We start from the raw sequence: 26,919 nt of genomic DNA, 5'->3' as shown, positions 1-26,919 counted from the left end.
CAATGCATGATGTTGAAATTGCAAAAGTACAATTTTCACTTCACAGCTTCAGATCCAGTTCTCTAGAAGCTCAACCATTTTATCAGTGAAGGATGGATGTCAAAGCAATCTGGTTTACCACTTGATGTGCAGCAGTAGTCTCCTTACAGAGATGAGATTCTGATGCTCCAAAATGCTTGCAACAAAAGTATATTAAAATATTGTATCATGGCCACCCAGGAACTTATTCTACCAAAAGAAGGAGTGAGGACTAGTATTTTGGCCTTCTATGTCAAAAGACATTGAGAAAAAACTTTCATCTTGTTCTGTTTGTAATACTACTAAACCACATCACCAAAAACAACCACTTCAGATAAGCCAAATTCCTGAACTAGCTTGGTCAACAGTAGCTACAGACATTTTTGAATGGAATGGTCAACATTACTTGGAATTAACAGAGTCTTATTCAAATTGGTTTGAGACTGACCTACTTCCTAATCTGATGTCCAATACTGTAATTACTAAATTGAAGAGATATTTTTCTGTAAATGGTAGTCCACACAAAGTAATTTCTGACAATGGTGCACAGTTTGCAAGTCAGCAGTTCTAGAGACTTGCTGAAATGTGGGACTTTGTCCATGTTACGAGTAGTCCTGAATAGCCACAGTCAAATGACTTGGCAGAACAAGCAGTTCATAGTGCATAACAGATGTTGGAAAAGTCTAAATGTGCCTACACTGATGTTTTTCTAAATCTGCTTAATCTCAGAAACATACCTCTCAACAATCTTCTTGGTTCACCTGCCCAGAGGTTAATGTTGAGGCAAATCAGAACCCCACTGCCAGTCAGTACAAATTTGTTGGTTCCAAGTGCTAAAAACAACAAAGCAGTAAAAGTTCAACTCCTAAAGAAGAGTTTGTCCCAAAAGTCTTACTATAATAAAACCAGCAAACCTCTAAATCCATTAAAAGAAGGAGACATAGTAAGGATGCAGACAGCAAAAGAATTTGACTAAATAGGACTTGTGAAACATTTGTTTGAAGAATTGAGATTGTACACCATTGAGTCACAAGGCATGGAATTCATGTGGAATCAGAAACATTTACTATAGGTGTTTGAACCAGCGTTGCAACATTTTGCTTGTAACAAAGACTCTAATTCTCAGAGTGATTTGTCCAATGTTCCTGTTTCTGAGAACATTTCGTCTATTCTTGTTCCTAAAAGTATTCCCAAAAGTCCTCATGAAGAACATTCCCCAGTGACTGTCCCTGTTTTTAAACCCAGTTCTAGTTATTACATTATGATGTCAGATCGTATCTCAAGACCTACTCTCAAATACACAGCAACTTGGACATGATTATCTGCATATGTCTGTATAATTTGCATGCTCATATGATTGTCATTGTTTATTTGCATGACCAACTAGTCAAAGAGGGAGGATGTAGATCAGAGTGTGTATGTTTCTTTAAGAGCCATTCTAGTCAGTGGGCACGTGCATGTAAGTACTGAGCACGTGCAAGCAAGCGTGACATTTTGCAGTTAACAGCCAAGGTGTAAGCATGCATGTGTATAGTATTCAAGTCAGTTAGTTCATTTAAACTTAATGTTACCATTCTCCAGCCTGATGTGTTTGTGTGTAATAAACTACTTAAATGAGCACCCAGCCTCATCTTATTGAATATACATAAGACAAGTGACACTAATGATTGGTTCAGCAACAAATTTAACAATTTTTGTAAGCGTAATATAAGAATACTGACTGTTAAACTTCAGTTCACTCAAAGTAAATCAGAGAAGTAGGGATTCTGCTGGTACAGATACAATGCCAAATAGCATTTTCCCACAACAAAAGGAATTCTCTTATACAAACTTCAGAAATAAGACTACACTCATAATCTCTACTTCTAATAAATCAGAGCAATGAATTATTGGAACAGTGATGATAAAATATTGTTTGTACATATGCTTAAGTTGACTAATATAGCCAGTTAAAGGTGATTTCTCAATTGTCTAGTCTGTTTACATGTTTTATTTACTTCTTCTTCTTTCGGCTGTTCCCATTAGGGGTCACCACAGCGGATCATCTGTTTCCATTTCTTCATGTCCTCTGCATCTTCTCTGTCACACCACAAACCTCCATGCCCTCTCTCACCACATCCATAAACCTTATCTTAGGCCTTCCTCTTTTCCTTTTACCTGGCAGCTCCATCCTTTGCATCCTTTTCCCAATATACCCAGCATCTCTCCTTACATGATGAAACCAATGCAATCTCTCCTCTCTGGCATTGTCTCCAAACCATCCAACCTGTGCTGACCCTCTAATATACTGATTCCTATTCCTGTCCATCCTTGTCACACCCAGTGCTAATCTTAACATCTTTAACTCTTCCACCTCCAGCTTTGATTCCTGCCTTTTTGTCAGTGCAACCATTTCCAGCCTATATAACATAGCTGGTCTCACTACCCTCTTGTAGGCCTTCCCTTTCACTCTTACTGGTACCCCTCTATCAGATATCACACTCTTCTCCACCCTGCCTATACTCTCTTCTTCACCTCTCTTCCACACTCACAATTACTCTGAACTGTTGATCCCAAGTATTTAAACTCATCCACCTTCACCAACTCTACTCCCTGCATCCTCACCATTTCTCTGTCATCCCTCTCATTCACACTCCTCCTCTTCTTGATCACCAACATCAATCTACAGACCACCATCCTATGCTGCCTAACTACACTTTAACCTGTCTCTACTTTACAGTCTCCAATCTCCTCCAGACTGGCCCTCCTACATACATGTTTTATTTACTGCTTTGAGTAAATCTGTATTCTTATTTTCATTTTAAGAAATCTGTTGGCATTATATTTTGGGCATCCTGGATTTAAGTGGAGGTTAACCTATGGGAGAGATGGATAAATTACTGCTTGTCTAGGGAAACCTTTAGCACTTGGGCTTCAATTTTCACTTGTTTTTCATTGGTTATGTTGCTTCCTTGAGTGTTACATAATAAAAAGTTTAGCTTGACCGATGTCTTCTGATAAAACTCGAGGCCTATTTACATGAGTGCAGAGTTACTGTCTGCTGAAGATTTGAAATATGAAAAGAAGCAAGGAAGTCACTTAATTTCTTCCTTTGTGTCTGCATTTAAAATGTCTGAGAAATATAGGATCGTAGAGCTGATTTATGCATTGCTTGTTATGTATATGCATTTTACTTACTGTTATGAGTAAATCTATATTTTTATTTTCTGCTTTGAGAAACCTGTTGACCTGATTTTTCCCAACCATCTTCCCAATTACTGTCATACTTTTAAACTTGGTATTTTTTGAGCTGCCCAACCTTACTGAACATTGAGCTTTTGAAGCTCTTCCCTGTCTCATCTAGTCTATTAATTCTGCTGAGAACTGAAAGATCAAATAATGTACTACTCTATTCCCCCTGTAGTCTGAGACAAACACCCTTGAACCATGAATTTGTACTTTCTTACTGTCTGTATAGCTTAGTGGAAATGGGTTTCCTGAGACAATGTAGCAATTGTTTCATGTTTTTTTTTCCCCAAAAATCTTTTTATTTAGATTTTAGCAATACAAAACATCACTAGGAAAGACAGCAATACAGTTAAAACCAGCATATCCAACAGTAATTAGGTCAAGTTAACAACAACAAAAAGCAAGTATTTACAAAAAGAAAATTAAAGAGTAAACCTAGAACTATGTACATTATATACAACAGACGTCACATCTGTAAACTTAAGTTTTTGTAACTAATAGAAGGGAGATAACAGAAGGAGCATATCATATTGAGATGTGTGGATGAAGTATGCAAACTCTTTGTTACATCTAGATATATTGTATAAATGCTTATATGTTGAGATAATGAAAAGAATAATCTGATTTTTGTTGTAACAAGTTAGTGTCAGAGTCTATCAGAGTAGGCTGGAATGACGTCAGACTTTAATTCTTAAGACTTAAGTCCAGCAAGTATCCCCAGTATTTATGGTAGTATTGCTTTTGTTTTGTAGCAGCGTATGCTAATTTATGAGAGGAAATATGCTTAATAGCTAGATTACAAAAGTCTTCCCATGAGATTAAGGATTTATCAGTCCAGTTTTTGGTGATGTAGAATTTAATAAGGGCACATATAGTGATAAGAATATGTTTTAAGATTTTGAGAAGATTGGTTGTAGTAATATGTAAGATAGTTGTTTCCCATGAAAAGGTGGATTTTTCATATCCCATCTTTTCTAATCTTAATCTTAGGGAACACCATAGGTTGTGGACTCTTACATTTCCATAAAACATGCAAAGTGTCTGCTATTTGATTTGGGCAGTATGGGCAGTTTGCTGAGTATTTGGGATTGAATTTATTAAGAACTGATGGTGTATAGTAAGCGTTGTTGTTAATCATGATTTGGGTGTATAACAAACACTTGAAGGGAATAAGCTTGACTGCATTTTCAATGGCCAATTTTTTATTTTCATCTGAGATCAGTTGGCTTTTTCCCTGCCAATAGGTTGAGAATAAGAGGGAAATCTGAGATTTTATGCTTGTTATTAGTTTGTATGTCCTGAAAATTGTTTTATTTTTAGTTGCTAGGTTTTTAAATATTAGAATAGCTGAGCTAATATCCTGATAGTCAATTTTAAAAGAAGGTAACTTAGTTTTTATTAGGTAAAGGATCAGTCTCAGAATGCTAGCATATTTCTTTGGAAGTTCAAGTTTCTGTCTTAGTTCTGTTATATTAGTGTCCTGCCATTTGTATAAGTCCCAAACTGTGAAATCTTTTATTAGAGGGAAGTTTATGTTTATCGGTTGGTTGTTAATTAATAGGTTAGGATTTAGATGGAGCGGTTGTATGAGAGCAAGGACATTGAAAAGTTGTATAAATTTGAATACATTTTAGATAGTTAATATCATATGCTTGATCAGTGGGTATAGGTTCCTAATGTAAGAGTCTTTTTGATTTAAATTTAGAAAAGGGAGAGATTTGGGATTTATGTTGAGGAATTTAAGTTGATTATACCAGATTTTAATCCATTGGGGTGTCCAGCAACTCAGGTTAAGGTCATAGCTGACTATTTGGATCAGCCTACAAGAGGTGATTATATTATAGTAAAGTTTAAAGTCTGGCAACCCCCAGCCACCTTTATCCTTTGTTAAGGAAAGTTTGTCATGTTTGATTCTAACAGATTTAGGGTGCCACAAGAATTTAGATATGGCTTTTTCTATATTCATGAAGAATTTTTGCAGAATGATTGAGAAAGTAGCATATAGCTGGAAGAAAATTCTAGGTAAGACATTAATTTTGATCACACTAGCTTTTGATAATAGAGACATGTTAATATTTCTCCATCTGTATATATCATTTTCAATGTTTGGCCATATATGTAAAAAATTATTCTTAATGATCTCATTAAAGTTTGGATTGTAGGTTACGCCTAGGTATTTTATCTGGTATTTGGGTTTAAACTCACTAATAGAAAATTAGAATTCTTTATGGCCTAGAGAATTTAAAGGGAATATATATGATTTATTTGAATTTATTTTATAATTGGACATATCAGAATATGAGTCTAATGAATTAAGTACTTTTGGGAGGTTGATGTTAGGAATTTCAAAATATTGATTTAAATCATCAGCAAAGGCGGAATATAAAAGTTTTATATTTAAAATTTTAGGTATATGTTGGAAGGTTTTTTGGGATATATATAAGAGCAAATGTTCTAAATAAAGATTAAAAAGGTAGGGAGAAAGGGGGCATCGTTGCCTTGTGTCATTAGAAATAGAGATAGGATTGGATTTGAGTTTATTAACTATTTTTATGAATTCTTGTGGGATTCCAAAAGAGGCCAAAATATTAAATAAGAAGTTTAGGTTTACTCTATTGAATGCTTTGCTTACATCAGCAGTAAGGATGTATCTAGGATGCCAATCATTACCTAGAAGTCCTATAATGGTATCTAACAGAAGAGTGTTATCGCATATTTGTCTATTCTGCATAAACCCCATTTGTTTATGCGAGATAATGGAAGGGAGTATATTTCTCATTCTATTTGCAACAACGTGGGCTAGAATCTTAAGGTCTGTATTGATAAGGGCAATTGGTCTATAGCTAGCTGGGTCTTGAGGGTCAGAGTTTGGTTTAAGAATTAGAATTTTTTTTGAGTTATTCAAATATCTATCAGTTAGTCCATATTGAATTATGTAGTTAAATATTTTTAATAAAATTTTAGAGATAGGTTCAGATAATTTTTTGTTGAATTCCGCAGTGTATCCATCTGGGCCAGAAGATTTCCATAGTCTAAGTTTATTAATTGTGATTTTAATTTCTTCTAAATGCAGGGGTGATTGTAAGAGGTTCATCTGGTAATCAGTAAGCTGTGGGAATTTTAGCCTATGCATAAACTCTTCAAATTTGTCTGTAGAGGGACAGTTTGGTAGATTATATAGGTTTTTGTAAATATCCTCAAATGTGTTTATGATGTCTTGGCCTTTATATTTTAACAGCCCTTTGTACTTGATTTCCTTGATCCTGGGAGGTCCATTTTTGATATTAATTAACCTGGCAAGGATTTATGAGGGAATTTGTACCCACTCTGAATATTGGTATATTGATCTCATCTCCACAAATGAGATATTTTTAAGTAGAGTTTGTGCAATTGCTTTTGCAAATTGGGCATTGTGTCTTCTAACTCCTTTAAGTACTTATGCTGGAGTTCTAATTCAATGTCTTTAATTTGGGTCTCCAGTTTGAGTTTAAGATTATTATGTTTTTTTCTTATACCACAAAGATTTTTGAATAATGAGACCTCTTATGACCGATTTAGCAGCAGCCCATTGCACATCACAGGGGGATTTGAGTGGAGATAAGATTGTTGTCCAGTTGGGCTAAAACAGTATTTATTTCCTGTATTACTTCTTGTATTTGAATGATATTAAGATATAAAGTCCAAGATGTTAATGGAGATATTGATTTTGGAATGATCTGATATGGATCTAGGGGAGACTTTGTAGTTTAGCCTATAAGAAGTGAGAGTTTGGGAAATTACAAAGGCATCAATTCTTGACCAGGTTTTATGTGTGGCCAAAAAAAAAGTAAATCTAGGTATTGAGTTATCATGTTTAAATTTTGTATAGGAGGCCATTACCAATTACAAGGCATTTTCTAATTCTTCTAGGGCTATAGTTGTATTGTTGAGCTTGCCTAGTCTCTTTATGTGACCTATCCTTGCCTGGTCTGAGCAAAGCTTTCCAATCCCCTCCTATAATGTATAGATTATTTGGATAATTAACTAGGGTATTAAATATGTCATAGGTAAAAGATGTTGGCTTGTACAGGGGCTATAAACATTAACAAAGAGTAAGAGTTTATTTAGAGTATGATAGTTACTGGTAAATAGAACCCATCTTCCATTAGGATCACTTTTGGTGGAGGTAAGCTCTCCTTGATAAGATTTATTAATTATAATTGCTACTCCCCTAGATGACGAGTTATATTTTGCAGCAATTATTTGTTTCACCCATTTCCTCTTTCTTTCATTATCCCAAAGCTGATTGGTCATATGAGTCTCTTGTAGAAAAGTTATACTAGATTTATTTTGGAATTTGAGATGCATAATTAGGTTTCTTTTTTTTATCTGATAGCCCCTTTATGTTCCCTGAATCTATTGTAATCATTATCACAATCTACATTTGTTTTTAAGAATGTTGTTGAGTGATAAAAATAAGATTGAACATGTATGTTTAAAGCTATTATGTTAGAAGATAATTTAAATGAGGTGACTTCTAAACTCCTAAAACCTATGTAGGTGCCTAACCACCCATTCCTCTGTGAAAGTGTGGGAATACTTACTGCATAGTGGGAAATAATTAGAGTTTGACCTAAGGTGAGAGAAGTGAGTAGCAGAGGGGTGATAAAACTACCTAACTTAATCCAAATGTAAACAAACATCAGCTATAGACTGTGCAAAACTCCTCCTCCTAGTTATTAACAATTAAAGGAAGTTTATATCTAACCTCATAGTTTAAGAGTAGTAATATCCACTTAAATATCTTGCTGGAACAAGAAAAGTAATAGCAGAGGGATATTTTGTAATACCAGCAGTTTGAATATTCAAATCTTGATAAGGATAAAAATATCCTAACTAAACCAAACAAAGATAAAGGTAATTCTGGCAGAAGAAGTATAATAGAACAATGACAAAGCTTTAACAGTCAGTACAAACAGCATTCCCACTTATAATGTTATTGCTTAACTTTAAAACAAACACATCTCTGCATGTGTGCTAATCTGATAAGGGTAATAATCCCCAAAAGTCAGTCAGTTTTATATACAACTCAGTGGGAGTTCCTTTAAAACATTTTTAGTCTCATAGGAAAGTAATGGTGTAAAAACAAGAAGGAAACCTTACATCAGGTTAGGATGTAACCAGTAAAGCCATTGGTATTTCAAATGTTAAAAGGTGTTTAACTTACTGTTACATCAAATACAAAAATAAGCAGTCATTCTTGTTTATAGTTGTCAAACCAGCAGAGGAATTATATGCAGGACATTTCAGTTAGAACTGCTCGTGCATTAATAGAGTTAAGTACTCTGTAGCAGTGGCTGTAGCAGTTAATTTCAACATTTTCAAAATGCTGCAGATATATCGCTACCAATGTATAAGAAAAAACAGCAGGCACTGTCAAATTTTTCAAACCTAATATTATTTTTAGACATTCTACTATAAAAGGAAGAAGTCTGCCACAATATTACTTTGTCAATAGCAGAAGTACACTTAATGCAGTTAGGATAATGCTGTACCACTAAATGTATTGCTTATTAAAAGCAATTCCAGCAAAGTAAAAAAAAGAACAAAGGCAATAATACATAAGTCTGTTACTGATTGCAGCTATAAGTCTGTTGAGAGGTCTTTTATCTTCCATTTTGTATGGGCGAGTACGAGCATCTTCTTCTTCTTCTCTTATGGTTCCTAAAATCTTGAAGTTTAATTCGAAAAGGAAATAGAATAATGAAAAAGATAAAAGAAATAAAGAGTTTCCAGGCTTCAGAGCATTAAAATTGACGTTCGTGACATGTTTTTATTATTTGGGTGTTCCCAGTGAAACATAGGGGCAGGAAGTGACTCAGAGATGACGTTGTTTAGGAGAAAGGGTACCAGTTCAGCTTTTTCTCATAAACCTAAAAGGCTTCTGAGAAATAGAAAGTTGAGATGCTAATGGACACACATTTTAGAAACATCAGCTTATTTCATTAAGATAAAGCAGCAAAAGCATACAAATGGAGAAAACCTCTTGGATTGCTTGTCATTAATTCAGCGATACACAGGGTATGTTAATTCATGCAGGATTAACTTTGAAAATAAGCAAGAAAGGGGATTTAGCCTTTTTGGGGGTTTCAGTTGCTATTTTAGTATCTTTATGGTAAAAAATTAAAGTAGTAGGATATTTCATCTGGAAACAAATTTTGTTTTCAACTACATAGGCACAGTATTTACTGAGTTTTTGGCATTTCTGCTTAATTTCTAGTGTAAGATCTTGTAATATAATAATTTTATGGCCTCTCCAGGTAATGTTCTTTTTTGCTTTGAAGGCCACAAGTATGGCTTGGATATGTGCTGAATTCAGAAGCCTGACATGGATTTGCCTTGGGGTTTCAGGTACTTGAGAAGGCCTGAGAGATCTATGGGCTCTTTCTATGATTATGTCATTAAGAAGATCCTTGTTGTCTACTAGTGTGTTTAGAACTTCTTTGGTTATTGTATTAAGTTGGGCATTTTCAAAGGACTCAGGAATTCCTCTCAGTATGATGTTGTTACGTTGGCTTCTGGCTTCAAGATCTAACATTTTTTGATGTAAATCTTTGATGGTGTTATCACTAGCCTGCAGGTTTTGTTTAAGCTGTTTTATTTTTATTTTAATTTCATTGTCCATTGATTTTGCTTCATTCTGTTCAAGTCTGAGCATTGTTTCATCTAAATTAGATCCGAACGAGATTAGTTTATGTGAAAATCCCTGGATTTCACTTTGCAGAGGTTGCAATGCCATTTTAAGTTCTCCAATTGTTAGAGACTGATCCTGTTTTAATCTAAGGGCTAACTTCATGGCCTCTTGCTGTGGCTTACTAGTTTTCTGCCTTTTGGAAGAGGTGTCCTTTTCTGGAGTAGTTATCAGAGACAGTTTGGTCTTAGTAGTTAATGTTTCCATTTGGTCTGATTGATTAGCCATTTCAATTACAGAAGTAATTGCTTGAAATTACAGGATGTAATTTAGTTTGCTAATTCCAAGTCACACAGTTCTCCTCCTCTGTTGTTTCTTTTGCTTAGGCCTCAGTCTCTGGAACTGTCCACACCATGCAGTTCAGGGTTCAGCATCCAGTAAGTAAAGTTTTCGTGCAAAAATGAATTTTCTGCCAAAAATATTAGTGAAGATATATTATATTTGTATTCTTTTCTCAAGCCTTAGAGTTTTAAGATATTTTCTTTGAATGATACACCAGCAAAGGGTCAGATAACAATTAAGAGTTGAGGAGCTGCACAGCTAGTGTCCTTACAGGCTGTCCACCATTTTGGAATCCTGCAATTGTTTCATGTTTACTGACAAATGCCGACCTCCTAAGCAGTCAGACACAGTGTGAGAAATGTGGTTATACTATCTCACTGGAGGCAAAGCTCTCTCATACACCCACTGAAAATGCCAGACAGGTTGTCATTAACACACACAACACTACCTACCACACTAAATATGGAAAAAGCACATAGACCAACATATGCTGAGATTCTTAATAGTAATTTACCCAAACCTGAAATATCTCCTTGGCATAGCTATAAGTATTCTCAGCCAGTTCAAGCCACAACTCATGGTCTCTCGTTTGTAAGCTCATAAGGTAAACCTCCACATAATCAAATATTCTAGTCATAGCAGACTTCATTGTGAGACACACCCTGATGTCCCACTCACCAGGCAAAGCAAGGAGCGGCTCAGGGTCACTTGCCTTTCCGGGGCCAGGATTCACCAGATCACATGTCACTCAAGTCATTGAACCACAAGTACTAGTATGACTCTTTCATAGTACATGTGGATGTAAATGACCTGAGGAGTACCTCCTTTTACTAGAGTAAGTGTAAGAGATATGATGGAGCTCTTAGACTGTGTCATAGGTAAACCAATCCAGAATAATCTAAACAGGTTACTGCTCAATGCCAGGAGCTGAAACAAAAAACTTCACTTCCTGCAGACTGTCTTCACCCTGGAGAATGTACACATCTATGTAATTACTGAGACATGGTTTAAAGCCATTGGAGGGCTATATTGCTTTTCACACATTTAGACAAGCTACTGAACAGAAAGGGACAAAAGATGGAGGCGTCTCAGTTTACATTAGAAACACACTCTCAAGGCTGGTCAAGCAATAAGATACATTTGAGCTCCATCACATACAACTCACTGTAAACAATGTCCCATACCATATGTTTGTGAGCTACACATCTCACTCTATAACTCAGGAAACCCACACCTTTTATGTAAATGAACTCAAGTCACTTGCCATTCATCCGGGCATCATACTCATGGGGCACTTCAACTATCTCATTATAGACTGGGAATTGTACATGACCTCAAACTTGCAGGCACAAAGATTCATACTTTAGTGACATAAATGCCATGGACCAGCTCACCCCCACATGTAATGTCCTCACTGGTCAGGTCAGACAATAAATCTGTATCCTTCGAAATAAAAATAAAAAGGGAGACATAACTCTAGAACTTTTAAGAGTTATTCCAATGTGAACTTTAGACTTTTAAGTGACACCCAGGCAAAATTTCAAGCCCCCCACCCAGACCAAAGGAACACAGCTGCCTATGTGAAGTCATTAAAAAAACCCTTTACAATCATGCATACAGTTACATACAGGCAGCAGTAGCTACCGGAAAAAAATCACAGGACAAACTGAAAAAGCAAGCCACCCTGGTGGAATCCAAACATTACTAGGTTGTATAACAAAAAGAAGAAAATTATGGCCAAATATAGGGAGTGAAATGTCCAGTAAGGTAACATCTCTCATATCAAATAAAATAAACAATTTGGAGGACTAATAAAGTCTACCAAAGCAATATTTAAGGTAAAAGTATCCTCCCAGTCTAAGGACAGCCACAAGGCATTCATCAGCTATGTTCAAGATCTCAAAGACAACACACAATATGTCAAACTAATCGTAAATGCAGCTACCTATTCTCAGCAGGAGGATACAGCAAATTTACTGGCCGATAAATTAAGTTCCAATTTTACCTTTCTTTCTACACCAGATACATCTCAAGATATATCCCCAACCACAGCTATCACTAGGGAACAAGTCCCCAATTCCCTCCCTCAAGGTGAAAATCACTGCATCAATTGTACCTGGTAATATTAAACAATGCCTCTATAATAGTACGAGACATTACCTATCAGGCCCAGTAGAAGCACTATTCTGTCATGACATCCAAACAGGCTTTTTGCCAGGTGAATGGAGCACTGCAACTGATATCCCTTTGCACAAAGACAGGCCCTCCCCCGAATTGAGAAACTATCGACTCATAAGCCTGACTAGTCACATATGTAATACCATAGAAATAATAATCATGGACATGATAAATAATGACAGAAGAAGCCTTCAGACATTGGATCCTAACCAGTTTGGTTTTGTCAAGGGCAGGTTAGGCCTACTCAAGCTGGTGGACTTCCTTGAGAAGGTCACCAAAAATGGATGAGGGCAGAATGTCACATACTTCCTACCTTAACCTGGGCAAAGCATTTTGACACAGCATGTTAACTCAGGCACTGTAGACAGGTTCACAAAATTAAGTATAAACTCCTAGATCACCTGATAGATAGCCAGCTGACTTATAGGACCCACAGAGTCAGGATATGTGATCTACCTTCACAAAAAAGGCCAGTGACTAGTGGAGGTCCCCCAGGGCTCTGTGCTAGGCCCATTTCTTTTTGGCATATACTTCTCTGAAGTCAAGTCAAATGTCAGAAGCCTCTGGCTACCCAAGTTCTCAGATGACTGCAAACTAGGCACAGTCACATAATGTGTCACAAACACAAACATCCTCTAAGAAGGCATATCACAGACTAATAACTGTATCAGACTCAAGGTGTAAAACTCAAAGCCAAAAAAAAAAAAAAATGTATAACAGTGTCTTCTGGAAAAACGATCAGACCCTGGAAGTTACTGCATCGATAATACATCTTTAAGAGTTTACCCTGTGGGTCAGGGATTTGGGGATACTTGTAGACAGTGGCTTGGTATCTGATCATCATGTCTGCTGTGGTAAGAAAATCATTCCATTTTATGCAATGTATAAACAAGGGTGTGGTATTAGGTTCAAATACTGTATGTCATTGTTCTGTTGTACTCAGCCATCATTTGACCAATCACTAAGTACAGTGCTCCTGTTTGGTATGATGCAATAACTAGATTGTCTACAGAGGTTCCTCAGAAAAAGAATACAAGGCATAGACAACATGTCCTACTCAGACTGCACCAAAGTCTTATCCTTGTACTCTGTCGCTTATAGCCTGACAACAGGCTATGTATGATTGGCATTCAAAACATTCTGTGATCCAGCTCTTATGGACCTGTTGCATATATGCAAGACAAATAGCATCAGAAACACAGGATCTAGGGACCTAAATCTCATTTGCAACATAAATAAGACATGTAGGAGGGACAGATATGTGTTGCAGAGATTACCCCTTCTCTAGAACAGGCTTCCTTCCCACCTATATGAAGCAGAGTTCCTCTCTGTAGTTACTCAAGTGCAACTTGGATCAATGAATGGGGACCTATGGGATTAATGAATATATATACACACATACACACACACACACACACACACACACACACACACACACACACACACACACACACACACACTCAATAATTAGAAGATCACTGAGAAAAATACATACATAGGCTGCTTTTTTGGTTTGGGAGAAGATTTTAAACATTGTAGGTGAAATACAGTGTTGGTAAGTAATGCATTTTCTACAAGGCTGCTATTAGCCACATTGTGGTCTAGTGCATGTGAACTATTCCTAGTGTGAGGCCAAAGGAAAAGGTGTTTTGTCCAGGTTTCCTACTGCTACTCCCTTACAAAGGTTTTCAGTAATATGTCAGAAATTGAATCATGTTTAATGAACAGTTTCTTCTGTCCATAAACCCAGGTGAACTGCTCTCTAGAAAAGCAAGTAATCTTCCCCCCAGATTTGTCTCAGAGACTGACTGCCACCACTGTTAAACAAAGAGGCCTGTAATTCCCTAATTTATTTCTGCACAACACTCCCTCCCCCTACAGTTGATTAAAGGTATCATTCAGCTTCCATTTCTTGGGTGCTTCTGCACTGCTCAGTGATCTGCTGAAGATCTGTATCAGTTAATCCTGAAAAACAATTGGAAGTAATCAATCTGGTCCCCATGTTGCAACATTTCTCTTAAGGGAGACAATTTCCAATCCAGCTCTTTTCTTTCTGTTATGCTGTACACCTACTATTCATCCTACCTTACCAACCTCCCATCATAGTATACACCCTGCCTATTCCTACGCTTGTATTTCATTTCTTTCCTTTAATCACTCCTTAGAACTTCCTCCAACTTCCTTCCCTTACTCTTAACATTGTATATAATATCTCCAAGATGTGCTTGGTTACTCTTCTTTGCTCATCTTTGTTCTGTGTCCATCCTTCTCCAACATCCAATGAAAGAGCAGATTATATGTTTCAAATTTCTCCTTTCTCATCATGCTGGCTGCTGACACAGGTGCACTTACAAGAAACTTTCCTCCAGCTCCCTAGCCTAGAATCCCTATGTCAATTTCTTCTTGTTGCAGTAGTTTTCTATAATGGATTAGCATGCATATACACAAGACTGAGGCAGTGATCTCAATTTGTCCCTTTCTGATGCCTCCCTTAGATACCCCCTTCCATGTGATACAAAGCCTAAATCTATACTCTGTCTTCCTTCTCTTGCCATACAAAGTTCAGTCTTTTAGTGACTTAGTCTCCTGTTACCCAATCCCTTTACCTTATGCCCACACTAACTCCACTCTCCTGCACAATTCTTATAAAGCCCATGAATATTACTTTGAATAAATAGTAAACATTAAAAACTGATATGCATAACAAATTATGAACACAGAAAAGAACTAGCAGTACATATCTAAACAAACTTGCAAAACAGCACAAATTGTGTTTAAATTGTAAGAAGACAGCCATCTGACAAGTTTCTTTCAAAAGATGTCTTTGGTTCATAGGATCACAGGAAGCTACTAGGCTATTGGCCCTGAGGCCCTTACAAGCCTAGCCAAGAGGCATCTATATTATCTTATTGAAGTTTCAGAATATCGAATCTGATATGGCTGACACCATATCATCGACTTCTGAAACATCGAAAGATAAAAACAAAAATAAATAAAAACTTACCTTTGCAAGCAGGGAGTCAAGCCCCCCTGCACCCCCCCATGTGGGGGCTGCACCCCCACACCCCCCCTATTTAAATATACCAACCCCAAGACTGCACTACATTGAACTAAATGGAAATCTCCTCTTATGGAGATTTCCGTTTAAACGTTCAATGTTTTTTGCTTTCGCTAATCTGGTGCTGACAATATTAGCTTCGATATTGTCAGCCTTTGACAATGTGAAGTAGACCCACCAAGAGTATAACCCATGTTCCAACAAGTCAGCACCCTATGCCACTATCAAGCAGGGGCACAGGTGGTATAGTTTAAAAATAAAAATATAAAGTACTTAACCACCCTCAGAACAATTTCAGCATAAATATTTAATTACTGCAGTAATCATAGGTATGAACTGCTTATCCTAGAAAATCTTTAAAACTGAATGAAACTCCCACTTAGAAATGAATTTCTAGCATGGCTTGTCACTTTAATGTAACAGCCCATGGGTTGTTACTGTACAGGGTAAGTACTGATACTGGTTGCTCAGCACAGCAAATCTTTCATTTTACTTGTGTAACTCTAGTGGAAAGAACCATACAAATATCAGATAATCATAACAGAATGAGCTGTTGCAAAAGCTTTGAAAACTGCTATCTGAAATAAGGAATAAAAATCCTGCACTACAAGAACACTATCTCTAAACAGCTCAGCTGTTAAAGGTCAGGTGGCTGTAAAGAAAATATACAAGCTTCTTGCATTATATTAATGATACATGGCAATGAATGCAAAGTAATGGAAATGCCGGACAGAATTCAACAGATAAAAATACTATAATGATACAAACTGGATAATACTACCAGATTTAAAGGAAGGAAATAAAGTAATAACCCAAAAGCAACTGGAAACGTTGCATCTTGAAGTTATATTTGTGGTGAAAATGAAAGCTGTACAGAGGAAATTACAGACATCCGTATAATGCAAATATTTTGAGAACTGTGATGGTCAACAGTGGCACAGGAAAGGTATTAACTCAAGTCTCAGTGACATGCTATAGTGAAGCTAGCTCTATACTAAAAGGAAGCTCAAATGTGCAGAGAGAACTGCCCTATCAGATATTTGAGATCTGGTGATCACTGAAGAAGCCATACAGATATACAGACACTTCAAGATGTGAATGTGATTTTTAAGGACTGAAAAGCTGCAATAAATAACATACAATCATGTGTTCCCATTCTGAATATATTTGCTGTCAAAAGCTCATGACATGCTCAGTGTAGACTTAAAGTTAAATTAAAATGATCACAACCATATAATGTGTGTTACCTTAAACAATGAATATTAAAAAAATATATATTTTATCAAAGAGATATACTCAGTATAAAAAAAAAGAAAGTCTACAATTTACATGATATAATAGATGAATTCAGAGATCATGTTCTTTAAAATTAATCAAAATACTGTTACAACTGAATCTAAAGATAAAATAAAAGAATATATTAATAAAACGATCAATAGTAAACTTAACAAACAACAAGCAAAAATTATAGATAAACAAATAACATATTCAGAAATAAAAACTCAAATTAGTAAACTTAAACAAAATAAAGCACCAGGTAACAATAGTATCATACCAGACATATATAAAATAATGCATAAAGGTGCTCTTATCCTTCTTTATAATGTATTCTCTAAAGCCCAGAACAATTATATAAGACCCCCATCATGGAAATATACATTTATATCACCTATCTTGAAATTGAATAAAGATCCAATGTATTGCTCTTCCTACAGGCCTCTCTCATTATTGGATGTGGATTATAAGATGTTCATGAACATTTATACTGAAAGATTGAGAACATTTCTATTACATTTAATAGAAGAAGATCAAACTGGCTTTATAGTTAACAGAAATAATTTTGACAATATTAAAAGAACTTTAGCTTTAATTGATTATTCTCAAAGAAAATAAAAGATTTGACTTTAATAAGCTTGGACATACTGTAAATTCTGCATTCAATTTAATTAGTTGGGATTACTTGTTTGTACTACTTGAATGTCTGAAGTTTTCGACAAACTTTATTGATTTATTAGAACAATTATATAAGGGGACATTAGCATACATTAAAATTGGTACATCCATATCATCTAATATTCCTATAATAAAAGGAACCAAACAAGGTTTCCCACTCTCTCCCTTACTATTTACCCTGATAATGGAACCATGGGCTAACGAAATTAGGAAAAATAAAAATATAGAACGATTGGAAATTAACACACAAACATCTTCCAAAATTCAACTTTTTGCTGACGATGTACTTATAACTTCAAATGGAAATGATTCCTCTGTATCATCATTATTCGATTCCATAGAATGTTTTCAAAAAATGTCAGGTCTGTCCTTAAATGAGGATAAGACAAAAAGCCTGCCCATTTACTCAAACAAAAATAAAATAACAGGTTTTAATAATAAATATAAACCCAACACTGAACAAATTACATACCTAGGAATTATATTAGCCAAAGACACTAAGACCATAATACAACTAAACTATAATAAATGTTTTGAAAGCATACAAGCTCTCATAATGAGGTGGAATACAGTTTGTTTTTACATCAGATGAAAAACTAGCTATAATTAATATGATTATTTTTACCAAGATTATATTATTCAATCTGTTTTATTATTACTCACTAAATCACTAACTAAAAAATTAAACATAATGTTGTTAAAATTCTTCTGGACCCCCAAAATACCAAGAATAGCCTTGAAATATCATTTAAACAGTTGGAATAAGGGAGGAATAGCTTTCCCAGACCTAAATGTATATTCAATTTCTTCCATAATTAAAACTATAACTCAGTTAATAGACCCATATTACTTGGCCAAAAGGAAACATTACTGTGAAACAGTAAGTGCAGAATTAATTACGAAACCACAATCATATAAAATGTACTTTATAAACAATCCTATGTTATGGATTTAAAAAAAATACTTAACCACCCATGTTACAGCAAAACATTCAACAACCTATATTCTTAATATCTTAGCAACTTTTAGAAACTTTATATATAATCACTCCATTTACAAAGAATGTATTTTTGTGATATTCCTTATAGCCTTTACTAAAGAAATCTTGTTTTCATCTGATCCAAATAAAAACACAACATTCAAACAAAAGGAATTAAAATTTTGGTTTCAGATTATTTTAGATAGAAAAGTCAAAAGTACAGATTTAATAATACAAGAATTTATCTGGACAAAACCCTATGGCTGAACATACAAACCTTTAGACAATTTCTAATAAACTTGATTTGATATCTCCTGTTGCTAGACAGGATTCTCCAATTTTGATAGACTACCTGGAATTAATCTTACAACACAAATCCTCTTACACAAGTAAACTATCCTACATATACAGAATCATTCGAGAAGAAGTGCATAGTTGCCCAGAAAACTTTTGGAGTTACTGTTTTGCAATTAATAATGAGTCTCCCAAGAAACAAGATGAAATAATTATCTTAGAATCACCGGGTAAAACAACTTCTTCCCTTAAATGGAAATTATATACCTGGTGGTTTTTATATAGATCATTCTATACACCTCAAATTATGAATAAAATCAATAAAAAATAACATAAGTAACAAATGTAAGTCTGGGGTAAATATAGGATGGGCACATATGTTCTATAACTACTCTGAAGTGAAAGATTACTGGGAAAAAAAGTTAATTTATTGCAAACTTTATTTACAGATAACTTTATTTTAAATAGATCTATGGTTCTTTTCAACACTCCCATACCTAATTGTGTTAAAAGAGATAAAATTTCCCTTAATCTGGTCAATACTTGTTGTGGCCAGAAAGATCATTACAAAAAACTGGATTTCGAATTCCCCTCCAACTTTTACAGAATTTAAGAATGGTATAACTGACTTATGCCACTTACAGATTTTGACCATAAAATCACAAACACCTAGAAAAACACATGCATACAATATGTGAGTAAACTTACAAAATTTGTTAAAAAAAGATTAAATCACATCATGAACTGTTACAATCTTTCATATTGATGAAAATTTGTATGCAGCTGTCTTTGTAAATACTTTAGTTGTTTTATGTTAGTTATGTTACTATGTTCTGAAAATATTTCTTGTTAAATTTTCTGAAACTGCTTGATTTTTATGTAAATTCAATAAAAAAAAAAAAAATATATATATATATATATATATATATATATATATATATATATATATATATATATATATATATATATATATATATATATATATGTGTGTGTGTGTGTGTATATTTGTAGCTGGGAAAAGAAATGTTTTGTATGTCGGCTGTTTTCCTTTACATATTCTAGTGTCTTGCTTTAGGCTGCTGCTCATCATGTGGTACATGTTACTTCTACAATGTCTTTAGAAAAAACACCTCATGGAGGTGAGCAGTTAAGCCACAGTACTAGCTTTCTTTAAAAAGCATTCTGATAAACATGCATTCCATCAGCAATTCTTGTTTAGAAGAGCAGTTTTATCAGACATTTTTTTGGTCCCATGAAGACTATTTGCAAAAGCACCACAGACTTTTTTCATTAATAAAATGTACACTTACATTGTGCAACATTACTGCAGAGTACTTACTTGATTCTGAATGCTATCTGCTGCTTTTCTGTATTAATAAAATAACATTAGCAAAACTTGATGCCTCCAAGGCATTTATTGAATAAGTAAAAAGTTTGAATGTGTCATCTGAGCAGCAATGGTGACTAGTATCTTTAAAGAATAGACAAAACTGTACTTTAAATCCTGACTAAAAAAATAATGTTCTCCAGCTGGATGTTAATGCACAGGTAATGTTGACTGAAAATCAATTCAATTAAAATGCAAATGGCCGGCATTTTTTATGTTCACTAAGCAGCACTTTGCTGTTTAGCAAGCATAAAATTAAAAAAAAAATAGGTAAAACAAAAAAAGCCTTTGTGTGTCTGTATGCATTTGCTTGTGTGACTGCATGCATGCATAAGAAAGAGAGTGAGAGACAGACAGACAAGAGACAGCTCTGACTACAACAGTTATCTGCATGGATTTATTAAACATTAAGAGTTATGCATCTCATAATGTCTGTCATTATTTACTGACTGTAATCATCAGATGTTCAGCTGAAGAATCAAATGGCTGAAAAAATGATGGATAGTAAAAGGGCAAATGAAGAGTAGCCTTGCATTCAATTTATTTATTTAAATTCGTTTGCTCACATGGAGATTTATGTCTTGATACACAATAAACTGGCTGTTAAGTGCAATGTGTGTTTTTACATCTATGTATGTATGTGTGTGTGTCTCTCTTGATATCTAGGCTTCTGAATGTATATGTGTAGGTCATTAAATACTTTCATATGTTACATTTTTGATGTAAAATACTTCCTCCAGAAAAACTAGGCAGATAAAGTATGTTACATAAGAAATTATATATACACACACATTTTTTTTAATTAAAAAATACAAAATTTTACAGGCAGTCATATCCCTAAGAGCAGTAATGACCTCCAGGGTGTGTACTGTTGTGGAAATAACTTCCAGGCATGTAGAGCCCCTCTGCCTTCAGTGTAAGACCTCAGAATACCCCTGGGATTGCATAATTTTCACAATAACACACATCCTTTCAGGCATTACTGCTTACTTAGCCCCTACCTGTTCAAGAAGTTACTATCAAAAAGTTTGTCAATTATCCTCGCTGCCTGTCCCATCCATTTATATTAGTGAGGGAGACATAATATAAGCCTTGGTGTACTGATGAATTTTTAAGTAAAAAACATTTTACCCATAATAAGGATACCAAATGTGTCTGTTAGAAAAAACAAACAGATGACATTAAAAGGGCAAAGTGAGCCAGCAAAAAGGCTAACGATGTAAATGATGTATGACCTTTGCTGTACTGCAAACTATCCAATTAATGGATCCTAATTTAATATGTTTAATACATTTTCTGCATCTTTAGTTTTATGTTTAAGATAAATGTAATGAAATATTTTTGGAGGGTAGCATCAGCCCAAGCATTTGAGAACAAATTGGAAACTCCTGGCTACTACTGCTTCACATTCCTAGCACACTACACACAAAGTTCAGACTAAGTAATCAAACCAAGACTTAACAACACAAAAATAGTACTGTTAGAATGGGTCTATATTAGAACATTGAAGTTTCAAAACTTCAAATGTTCTAATATTGAACCCTATTCAGCGAAAGATGAAAATATCGAAGCAACAGAAAACCAAATTTTTTCCTAGGGAAAGAATTTGGTTGTTCATTTCTGTTGTTTTGATATTTTCAACGCTGTGGTGGAAAGTTACGGGTTGGGTTCAGGTAGGTGTGCGATTGAGTGTGGGTTAGGGTAGTTAGGGTTAGGGTGCAGGTTAGGTATGTGGGCGATTGTGTGGATGTAAGGGTTAGGGCGGGTTAGGTGAGTTACGGTTAGGGCGCGGGTTAGGTATGTGTGCAATTGTGTGGATGTGAGGGTTAGGGTGGGTTAGGTGAGTTAGGGTTAGGGCACGGGTCAGGTAAGTGTGCGACTGTGTGGATGTGAGGGTTAAGGTGGGGTAGGTGAGTTAGTGTTAGGGCGCGGGTGAGGTGAGTGTGCGATAGTGATGGACCTTAGGGTTAGGGTTTGGGTTAAGGTAAGTGGATAGTTAGTGGTGTGTGTATAGTTTAGTGTAGGGTTAGGTGTAAGATTTTAGGTGCATGTGTGTGGATTGTTGTTTATTTGGTGTGCTTGTGTTCTGTGTATGTGTTTTGGAACAGCAAATTTTTTTCCCTAGGAAAAAATTTGCTGTTCTGTATGTTCGATGTTTTCAGCTTTTGCTGAATAGGGTTTGATATTAGAACATTCGAAGTTTTGAAACTTCGATGTTCTAATATAGACCCGTTTGAAAAGAAATATTATAAATGTCTCTCTAAATCAAAGAATATAGAAATTTATGCTGCTATGTTTTTGTAAATGAAATGCACATCATCACATGACCATTATATCAGTGAAGCAAAAGTTAAAAACCATGCAGTAAATGCTCATATATAAAATTTAAATACAATTAATGCATTTAAAAACTGTGAATTATACAAACCTGTAGCCTATATACAGAGGAGAACCATCCTTATACCAAGTTACTGTGAGCTTTAAACTTTCATCATGCCTTACTCGGCATTCGAATCGAGCTGCAGAACCTTGTCTCACTGTAATGTGATCTGGTCCTTTCAATATTTTACTGGGTTCTGAAATGCAATGAACAATGACATGTTGTCATTTATTTTAATCTTTCATTCCCTACCCTACTGAAAAGACACAGAGAGACAAAACTCCTGCCCACTCCAAGCCCCTAACAAACTGATCTAATGCATACTATAAGGTAGAAATGCTATGCATTCAACAAAAACCCTTCTCTGTTACCATATTGTTCCATTTCATAATATTCAATCTCCCAGACAGGTGATGAGGAAGGCTTCCAAGCACCTCCTGTGAACAAATCTTCCTTACGGCAAAGCATCTGACAGATTTCAAACATTTTAAATTGGTCATTTAGCAGATGAATGGCTCCTGCAACAATACAGTACACCAATAAACAGTTCTTGGTTTACTGTTTCAGGCTAAGGTGATACTGACAAAAAAAATCATAACTTTTTTTTTTTTTTTTTTTTAGCAAAGAAGTAACAAACTAAAAATTAACTCAACAACCTAACCACTTCATTTCTGTACCTAAGACCAGTGTAAATGATCTGGACCTTACTGACTTAGTGGTTGTTAAATGCATGTCCTAACAAATGCAGGTGCACCGCAAACATAGAAAAAAGGAAATACTTATTATGTATATTTTGTAAATTGTTTATAATGTGAGGCCATTGTATTGCAACAAACTAGATTACATAATTTAAGAGTTAAATATATATTTTTTTGCTTTCTAGGCTTTTTCAGGTTTTGCTAGATGTGTCTTCTCCAACTAAGTGTAGCACTCCTCAAACACCTTGTTTTATTTCATACCAGTCTTATTTTTACATTTTCTTTTCCACAGCGTTTCAAGCTCAAAGCCAATCTTAAAATTTGGATTCTGAATTTTGATGTTGAGTCCAAGCAAGCAGCACAGATGTCACCAGTTCATCAGTTGCATGATGAACGGTGTTTTACAATGAGCTAATGTCCTTCCAAAACCGTATCTAACAACTTCTGAAGTCCAAATCCTAAAACCAGATGATTACCATTGATAACGAATAAAGAATATTGTTGTGGTATTCCAGAAATGTTAAAGATACTCTTGAGAGTTTGAATAAGGCTGGATCAGACATAACATTTACTTGGTAAGTATATATACACATATATGTGCATGAGTACCCTAGCTGTGCTTGGGACACTGAAATAGGCAAAACTGTACACAGTCAGTCCTGAATTTCTAGAGTACTAATAATTTTGGAAGAAATGTATACGGCTTGCTTTGAACTTTAACTTTCAGTCTCCATAACACAATGTTATCAAACGTACATTCTTCTTAGTGTAATGGTGAGACTAACTGAAACATGAAATATCTCTTTGCTGAAAAGTTGACATATAAAAATGTGCCCACCCCAGTGGCAGTAAAGCAGATATAACATTAAAAAGCCAAATATAAAGACAGAGAGGTAACCAAGGCTTCTCAATAATCCATTCATAAAGTGTCTGTATCTGCAACTGGGATGTTTTCCAAGAACCAAGCTTAGATGTAAAAGCAAAAGAATTTATTTAATAAAATTGTTGTCGGTAAGCGCTTTCACATTTGCTTCCTCAGACCGTTAACATTCAAAAAATCAGTCTGCTCCTTTTATAGTAGTCATGTGTGCTTCCTCAGACCATTAACATTCAAAAAATCAGTCTGCTTCCTCAGACCGTTAACATTCAAAAAATCAGTCTGCTTCCTCAGACCGTTAACATTCAAAAAATCAGTCTGCTTCCTCAGACCGTGACATGACTACTATAAAAGGAGCAGACTGATTTTTTGAATGTTAACGGTCTGAGGAAGCAAACGTGAAAGCGCTTACCGACAACAATTTTATTAAATAAATTCTTTTGCTTTTAGCCTTGGTTACCTCTCTGTCTTTATATTTGGCTTGTTCTTTACTGTTTGGTCTCTGAACAGAGGGGGATTTATACCGTTGGATACGAATTTTTGGTTATTATAACATTAAAAAGTGCTACAGACAATGGAAGTTAAACAGGGCATACCATACTCTGAAACAGTGTTTGATCCAGCAAGCAACAATTCAGTAATAGATTCAATTAACCATAACCACCAACCAGTGTTAGAAACATGAAAATTAATCTACTAAAAGCAAGCATCTCACAGTTAACACAGCACGTTGGTTAGTTTCTGACTCCACCAATACCCTGAATCACTGCATAATTCACTGCTGGTGTTTTTTTTAAATAAACCACATACCTTTCACCTGCAGCTGGATTCTATTTTCAGCCTTCCCCAGGATGTTGGTAGCTACACAGGTGTAGATTCCCTGGTCATCCTTTCTAGTCACAGAAATGTCCAAACTTCCATTCGCATGCACTCGAAATCGGCCTCCACCTAGGTTACTACCATGTCCGTTCTTAAACCTCAGAATAAATTGTGACAATCATGTTAGTGAGAAAAAAAATTCAAGCCACAATAATAAAACTGTGCCAACAACAATTTGAAAAGAAAATTGCTTTACGGGAAAACAGTGAACTTCAGTGTATAACCTTCCACCTCCCCCTGTTATACACCCTTGTCTCCCGTGATGCAGTGAAGTTAAAGACAATACCTGCACAGCGCATAGTAGCACACTTCTGAGATGCTTAAGATGTTCAGAAATAAATTACAGCAGGACAGTGAGTCCATGAAAACAGTCTCCAAGAGGTATGGGCTCACAATGAGTGGGTTGTATAACATGAACAACCTCAGTTACTATAAGGATATCCCCAAATATTTCATGGGGTGGATAATGCTGATGTTGTAGCTTAATTTCACTTGGTTGTTGTAAGGAAGTTTAGGATTACATAGTACGAAGACTGACACAGAACTGATTAATTAACAATAAAAGTAGTGACAACTAAACTTTTAAAAATAGCAACCTAAAAATATTAGTGTACTAATGGACTAGTGAACCAGCTAAATGGTTCATTTTACTGACAGAACAGAAGTCCAGGATTAGAATACGCGATTACAGTAGGTAGGGAAAGATATGCCATTACAACAGTATCAGAAAACATAATGTTATAGAAGTGTCCCTGTCTAATTTATTGATGATTCTTTTCAAAATGCTGGTATATAACAAGGCTGAGAAACAAAGTGCAAACCCAGGCCATAGCCAGAGTTTCACAATGAAAATGACATCTACTGGTCCTAGCCAACAAGCATAAAAATATTCCTTTTAAATCTGAATGTTACCATATGCAGTCTGCACTATAAAAATGTTGTTGCAGCCTTGGTCTTGCATTCTTGTATTTTTGAAGAATTTTTGAATTTTCACCAGCTGGACAAATTTAAAATTAAACAGTGTTTAAACTTTAAGTGACCCATATAATGCAGGTAATCCTTTTGTATCCTTTAGGGCAATGTTTTTAAATATCATGAATCAAAAGATTATATATCAGTTTGCTCAAGTAGGACAATAAAAAATACTTTTCACTTTTGTATACTTATTTTGCCACACAGAAATGTTATAAAACTTATTTTGTATACTTAATGTTCTAAAGGATAAGGACAGTACAGTTCTGTATGAAACTTACCATAACTGCAGATGGTCGAATGATCACTAGTACAGTAGCTTTAGCTATATGGGTATATCCTGGTATGAAAGCTCTAAATAGCTTGTCACATAAACTTGACTTTTTAGTCAGCACAGGTCAAATTGACTGACAGCTTGGGCACTTGGAAGGTGCTCTGAAAGCTTTAGAAGCTGTCTGGCTGTTATATCCTAAGCAGGATATAACCCATACAGCTAAGGCTACTACAGCAGTGATCCATATGATGAACATCTTTTAATCTGTTTTAGAGTTAAGTTAAAGGAAGCATTGTTGCCACAATGTAGCAGGAGGAGTCTGAAGGAACTTTCAGGGAGTTGAATAATGCACACTTTAGAGATGGCATTGTTCAATTCATGTATTTGATTACTTCCCTAAGGGAGTTTTCTGAAGTAGGTGCAATAGGGGTGTAGGATCCCAACCAGTTTCTTAAAAAAATAATTTTAAATGGGTAGAAGAAACTCAAAAGTTTGGAAGATGGCTTCAGGGCAGAAATGTATGAAGGACTACCCCCCTCCAACCACCACCACCATACACAGCTTCTTAAGATGATCAGGTGAACTGGTATACATATCTGTCCCACAGGCATTCCTGAAACACAAACTGAAGACAGCCACACTCTACCACTCTGCCCTGCCAGTAAGCTGGTAAAAGGCTTATTTAGCCTTATGTTGACAAAATGTGATGTAGCTGACAAAGCATTTACAGAG

General features: G+C 35.3%; 1 protein-coding gene across 30 annotated transcripts in view; it reads right to left on the bottom strand.

The window, feature by feature from the left end:
* Positions 1 to 26,919, bottom strand: part of NFASC (neurofascin) — a 2,999,343-nt gene that overhangs the window by 950,031 nt on the left and 2,022,393 nt on the right. For all 30 annotated transcript variants that reach the window (XM_044076767.1, XM_044076768.1, XM_044076766.1 and 27 more), the window contains 2 exons: positions 24,873 to 25,039; positions 22,536 to 22,683 (listed from right to left, as the gene is read on the bottom strand). In XM_044076767.1, the coding sequence (XP_043932702.1) occupies positions 22,536 to 22,683; positions 24,873 to 25,039 (315 nt within the window). The remainder of the gene's footprint in view (positions 1 to 22,535; positions 22,684 to 24,872; positions 25,040 to 26,919) is intronic.

The sequence above is a fragment of the Protopterus annectens genome, chromosome 7.part0 (genome assembly GCF_019279795.1).
Source record: "Protopterus annectens isolate FY-2018-M chromosome 7.part0, PAN1.0, whole genome shotgun sequence".
NCBI classification, from domain to species: domain Eukaryota; kingdom Metazoa; phylum Chordata; order Ceratodontiformes; family Protopteridae; genus Protopterus; species Protopterus annectens.
Note: the sequence above shows the minus strand (reverse complement) of the source record. Positions and strands in the feature narration are given on the sequence as shown.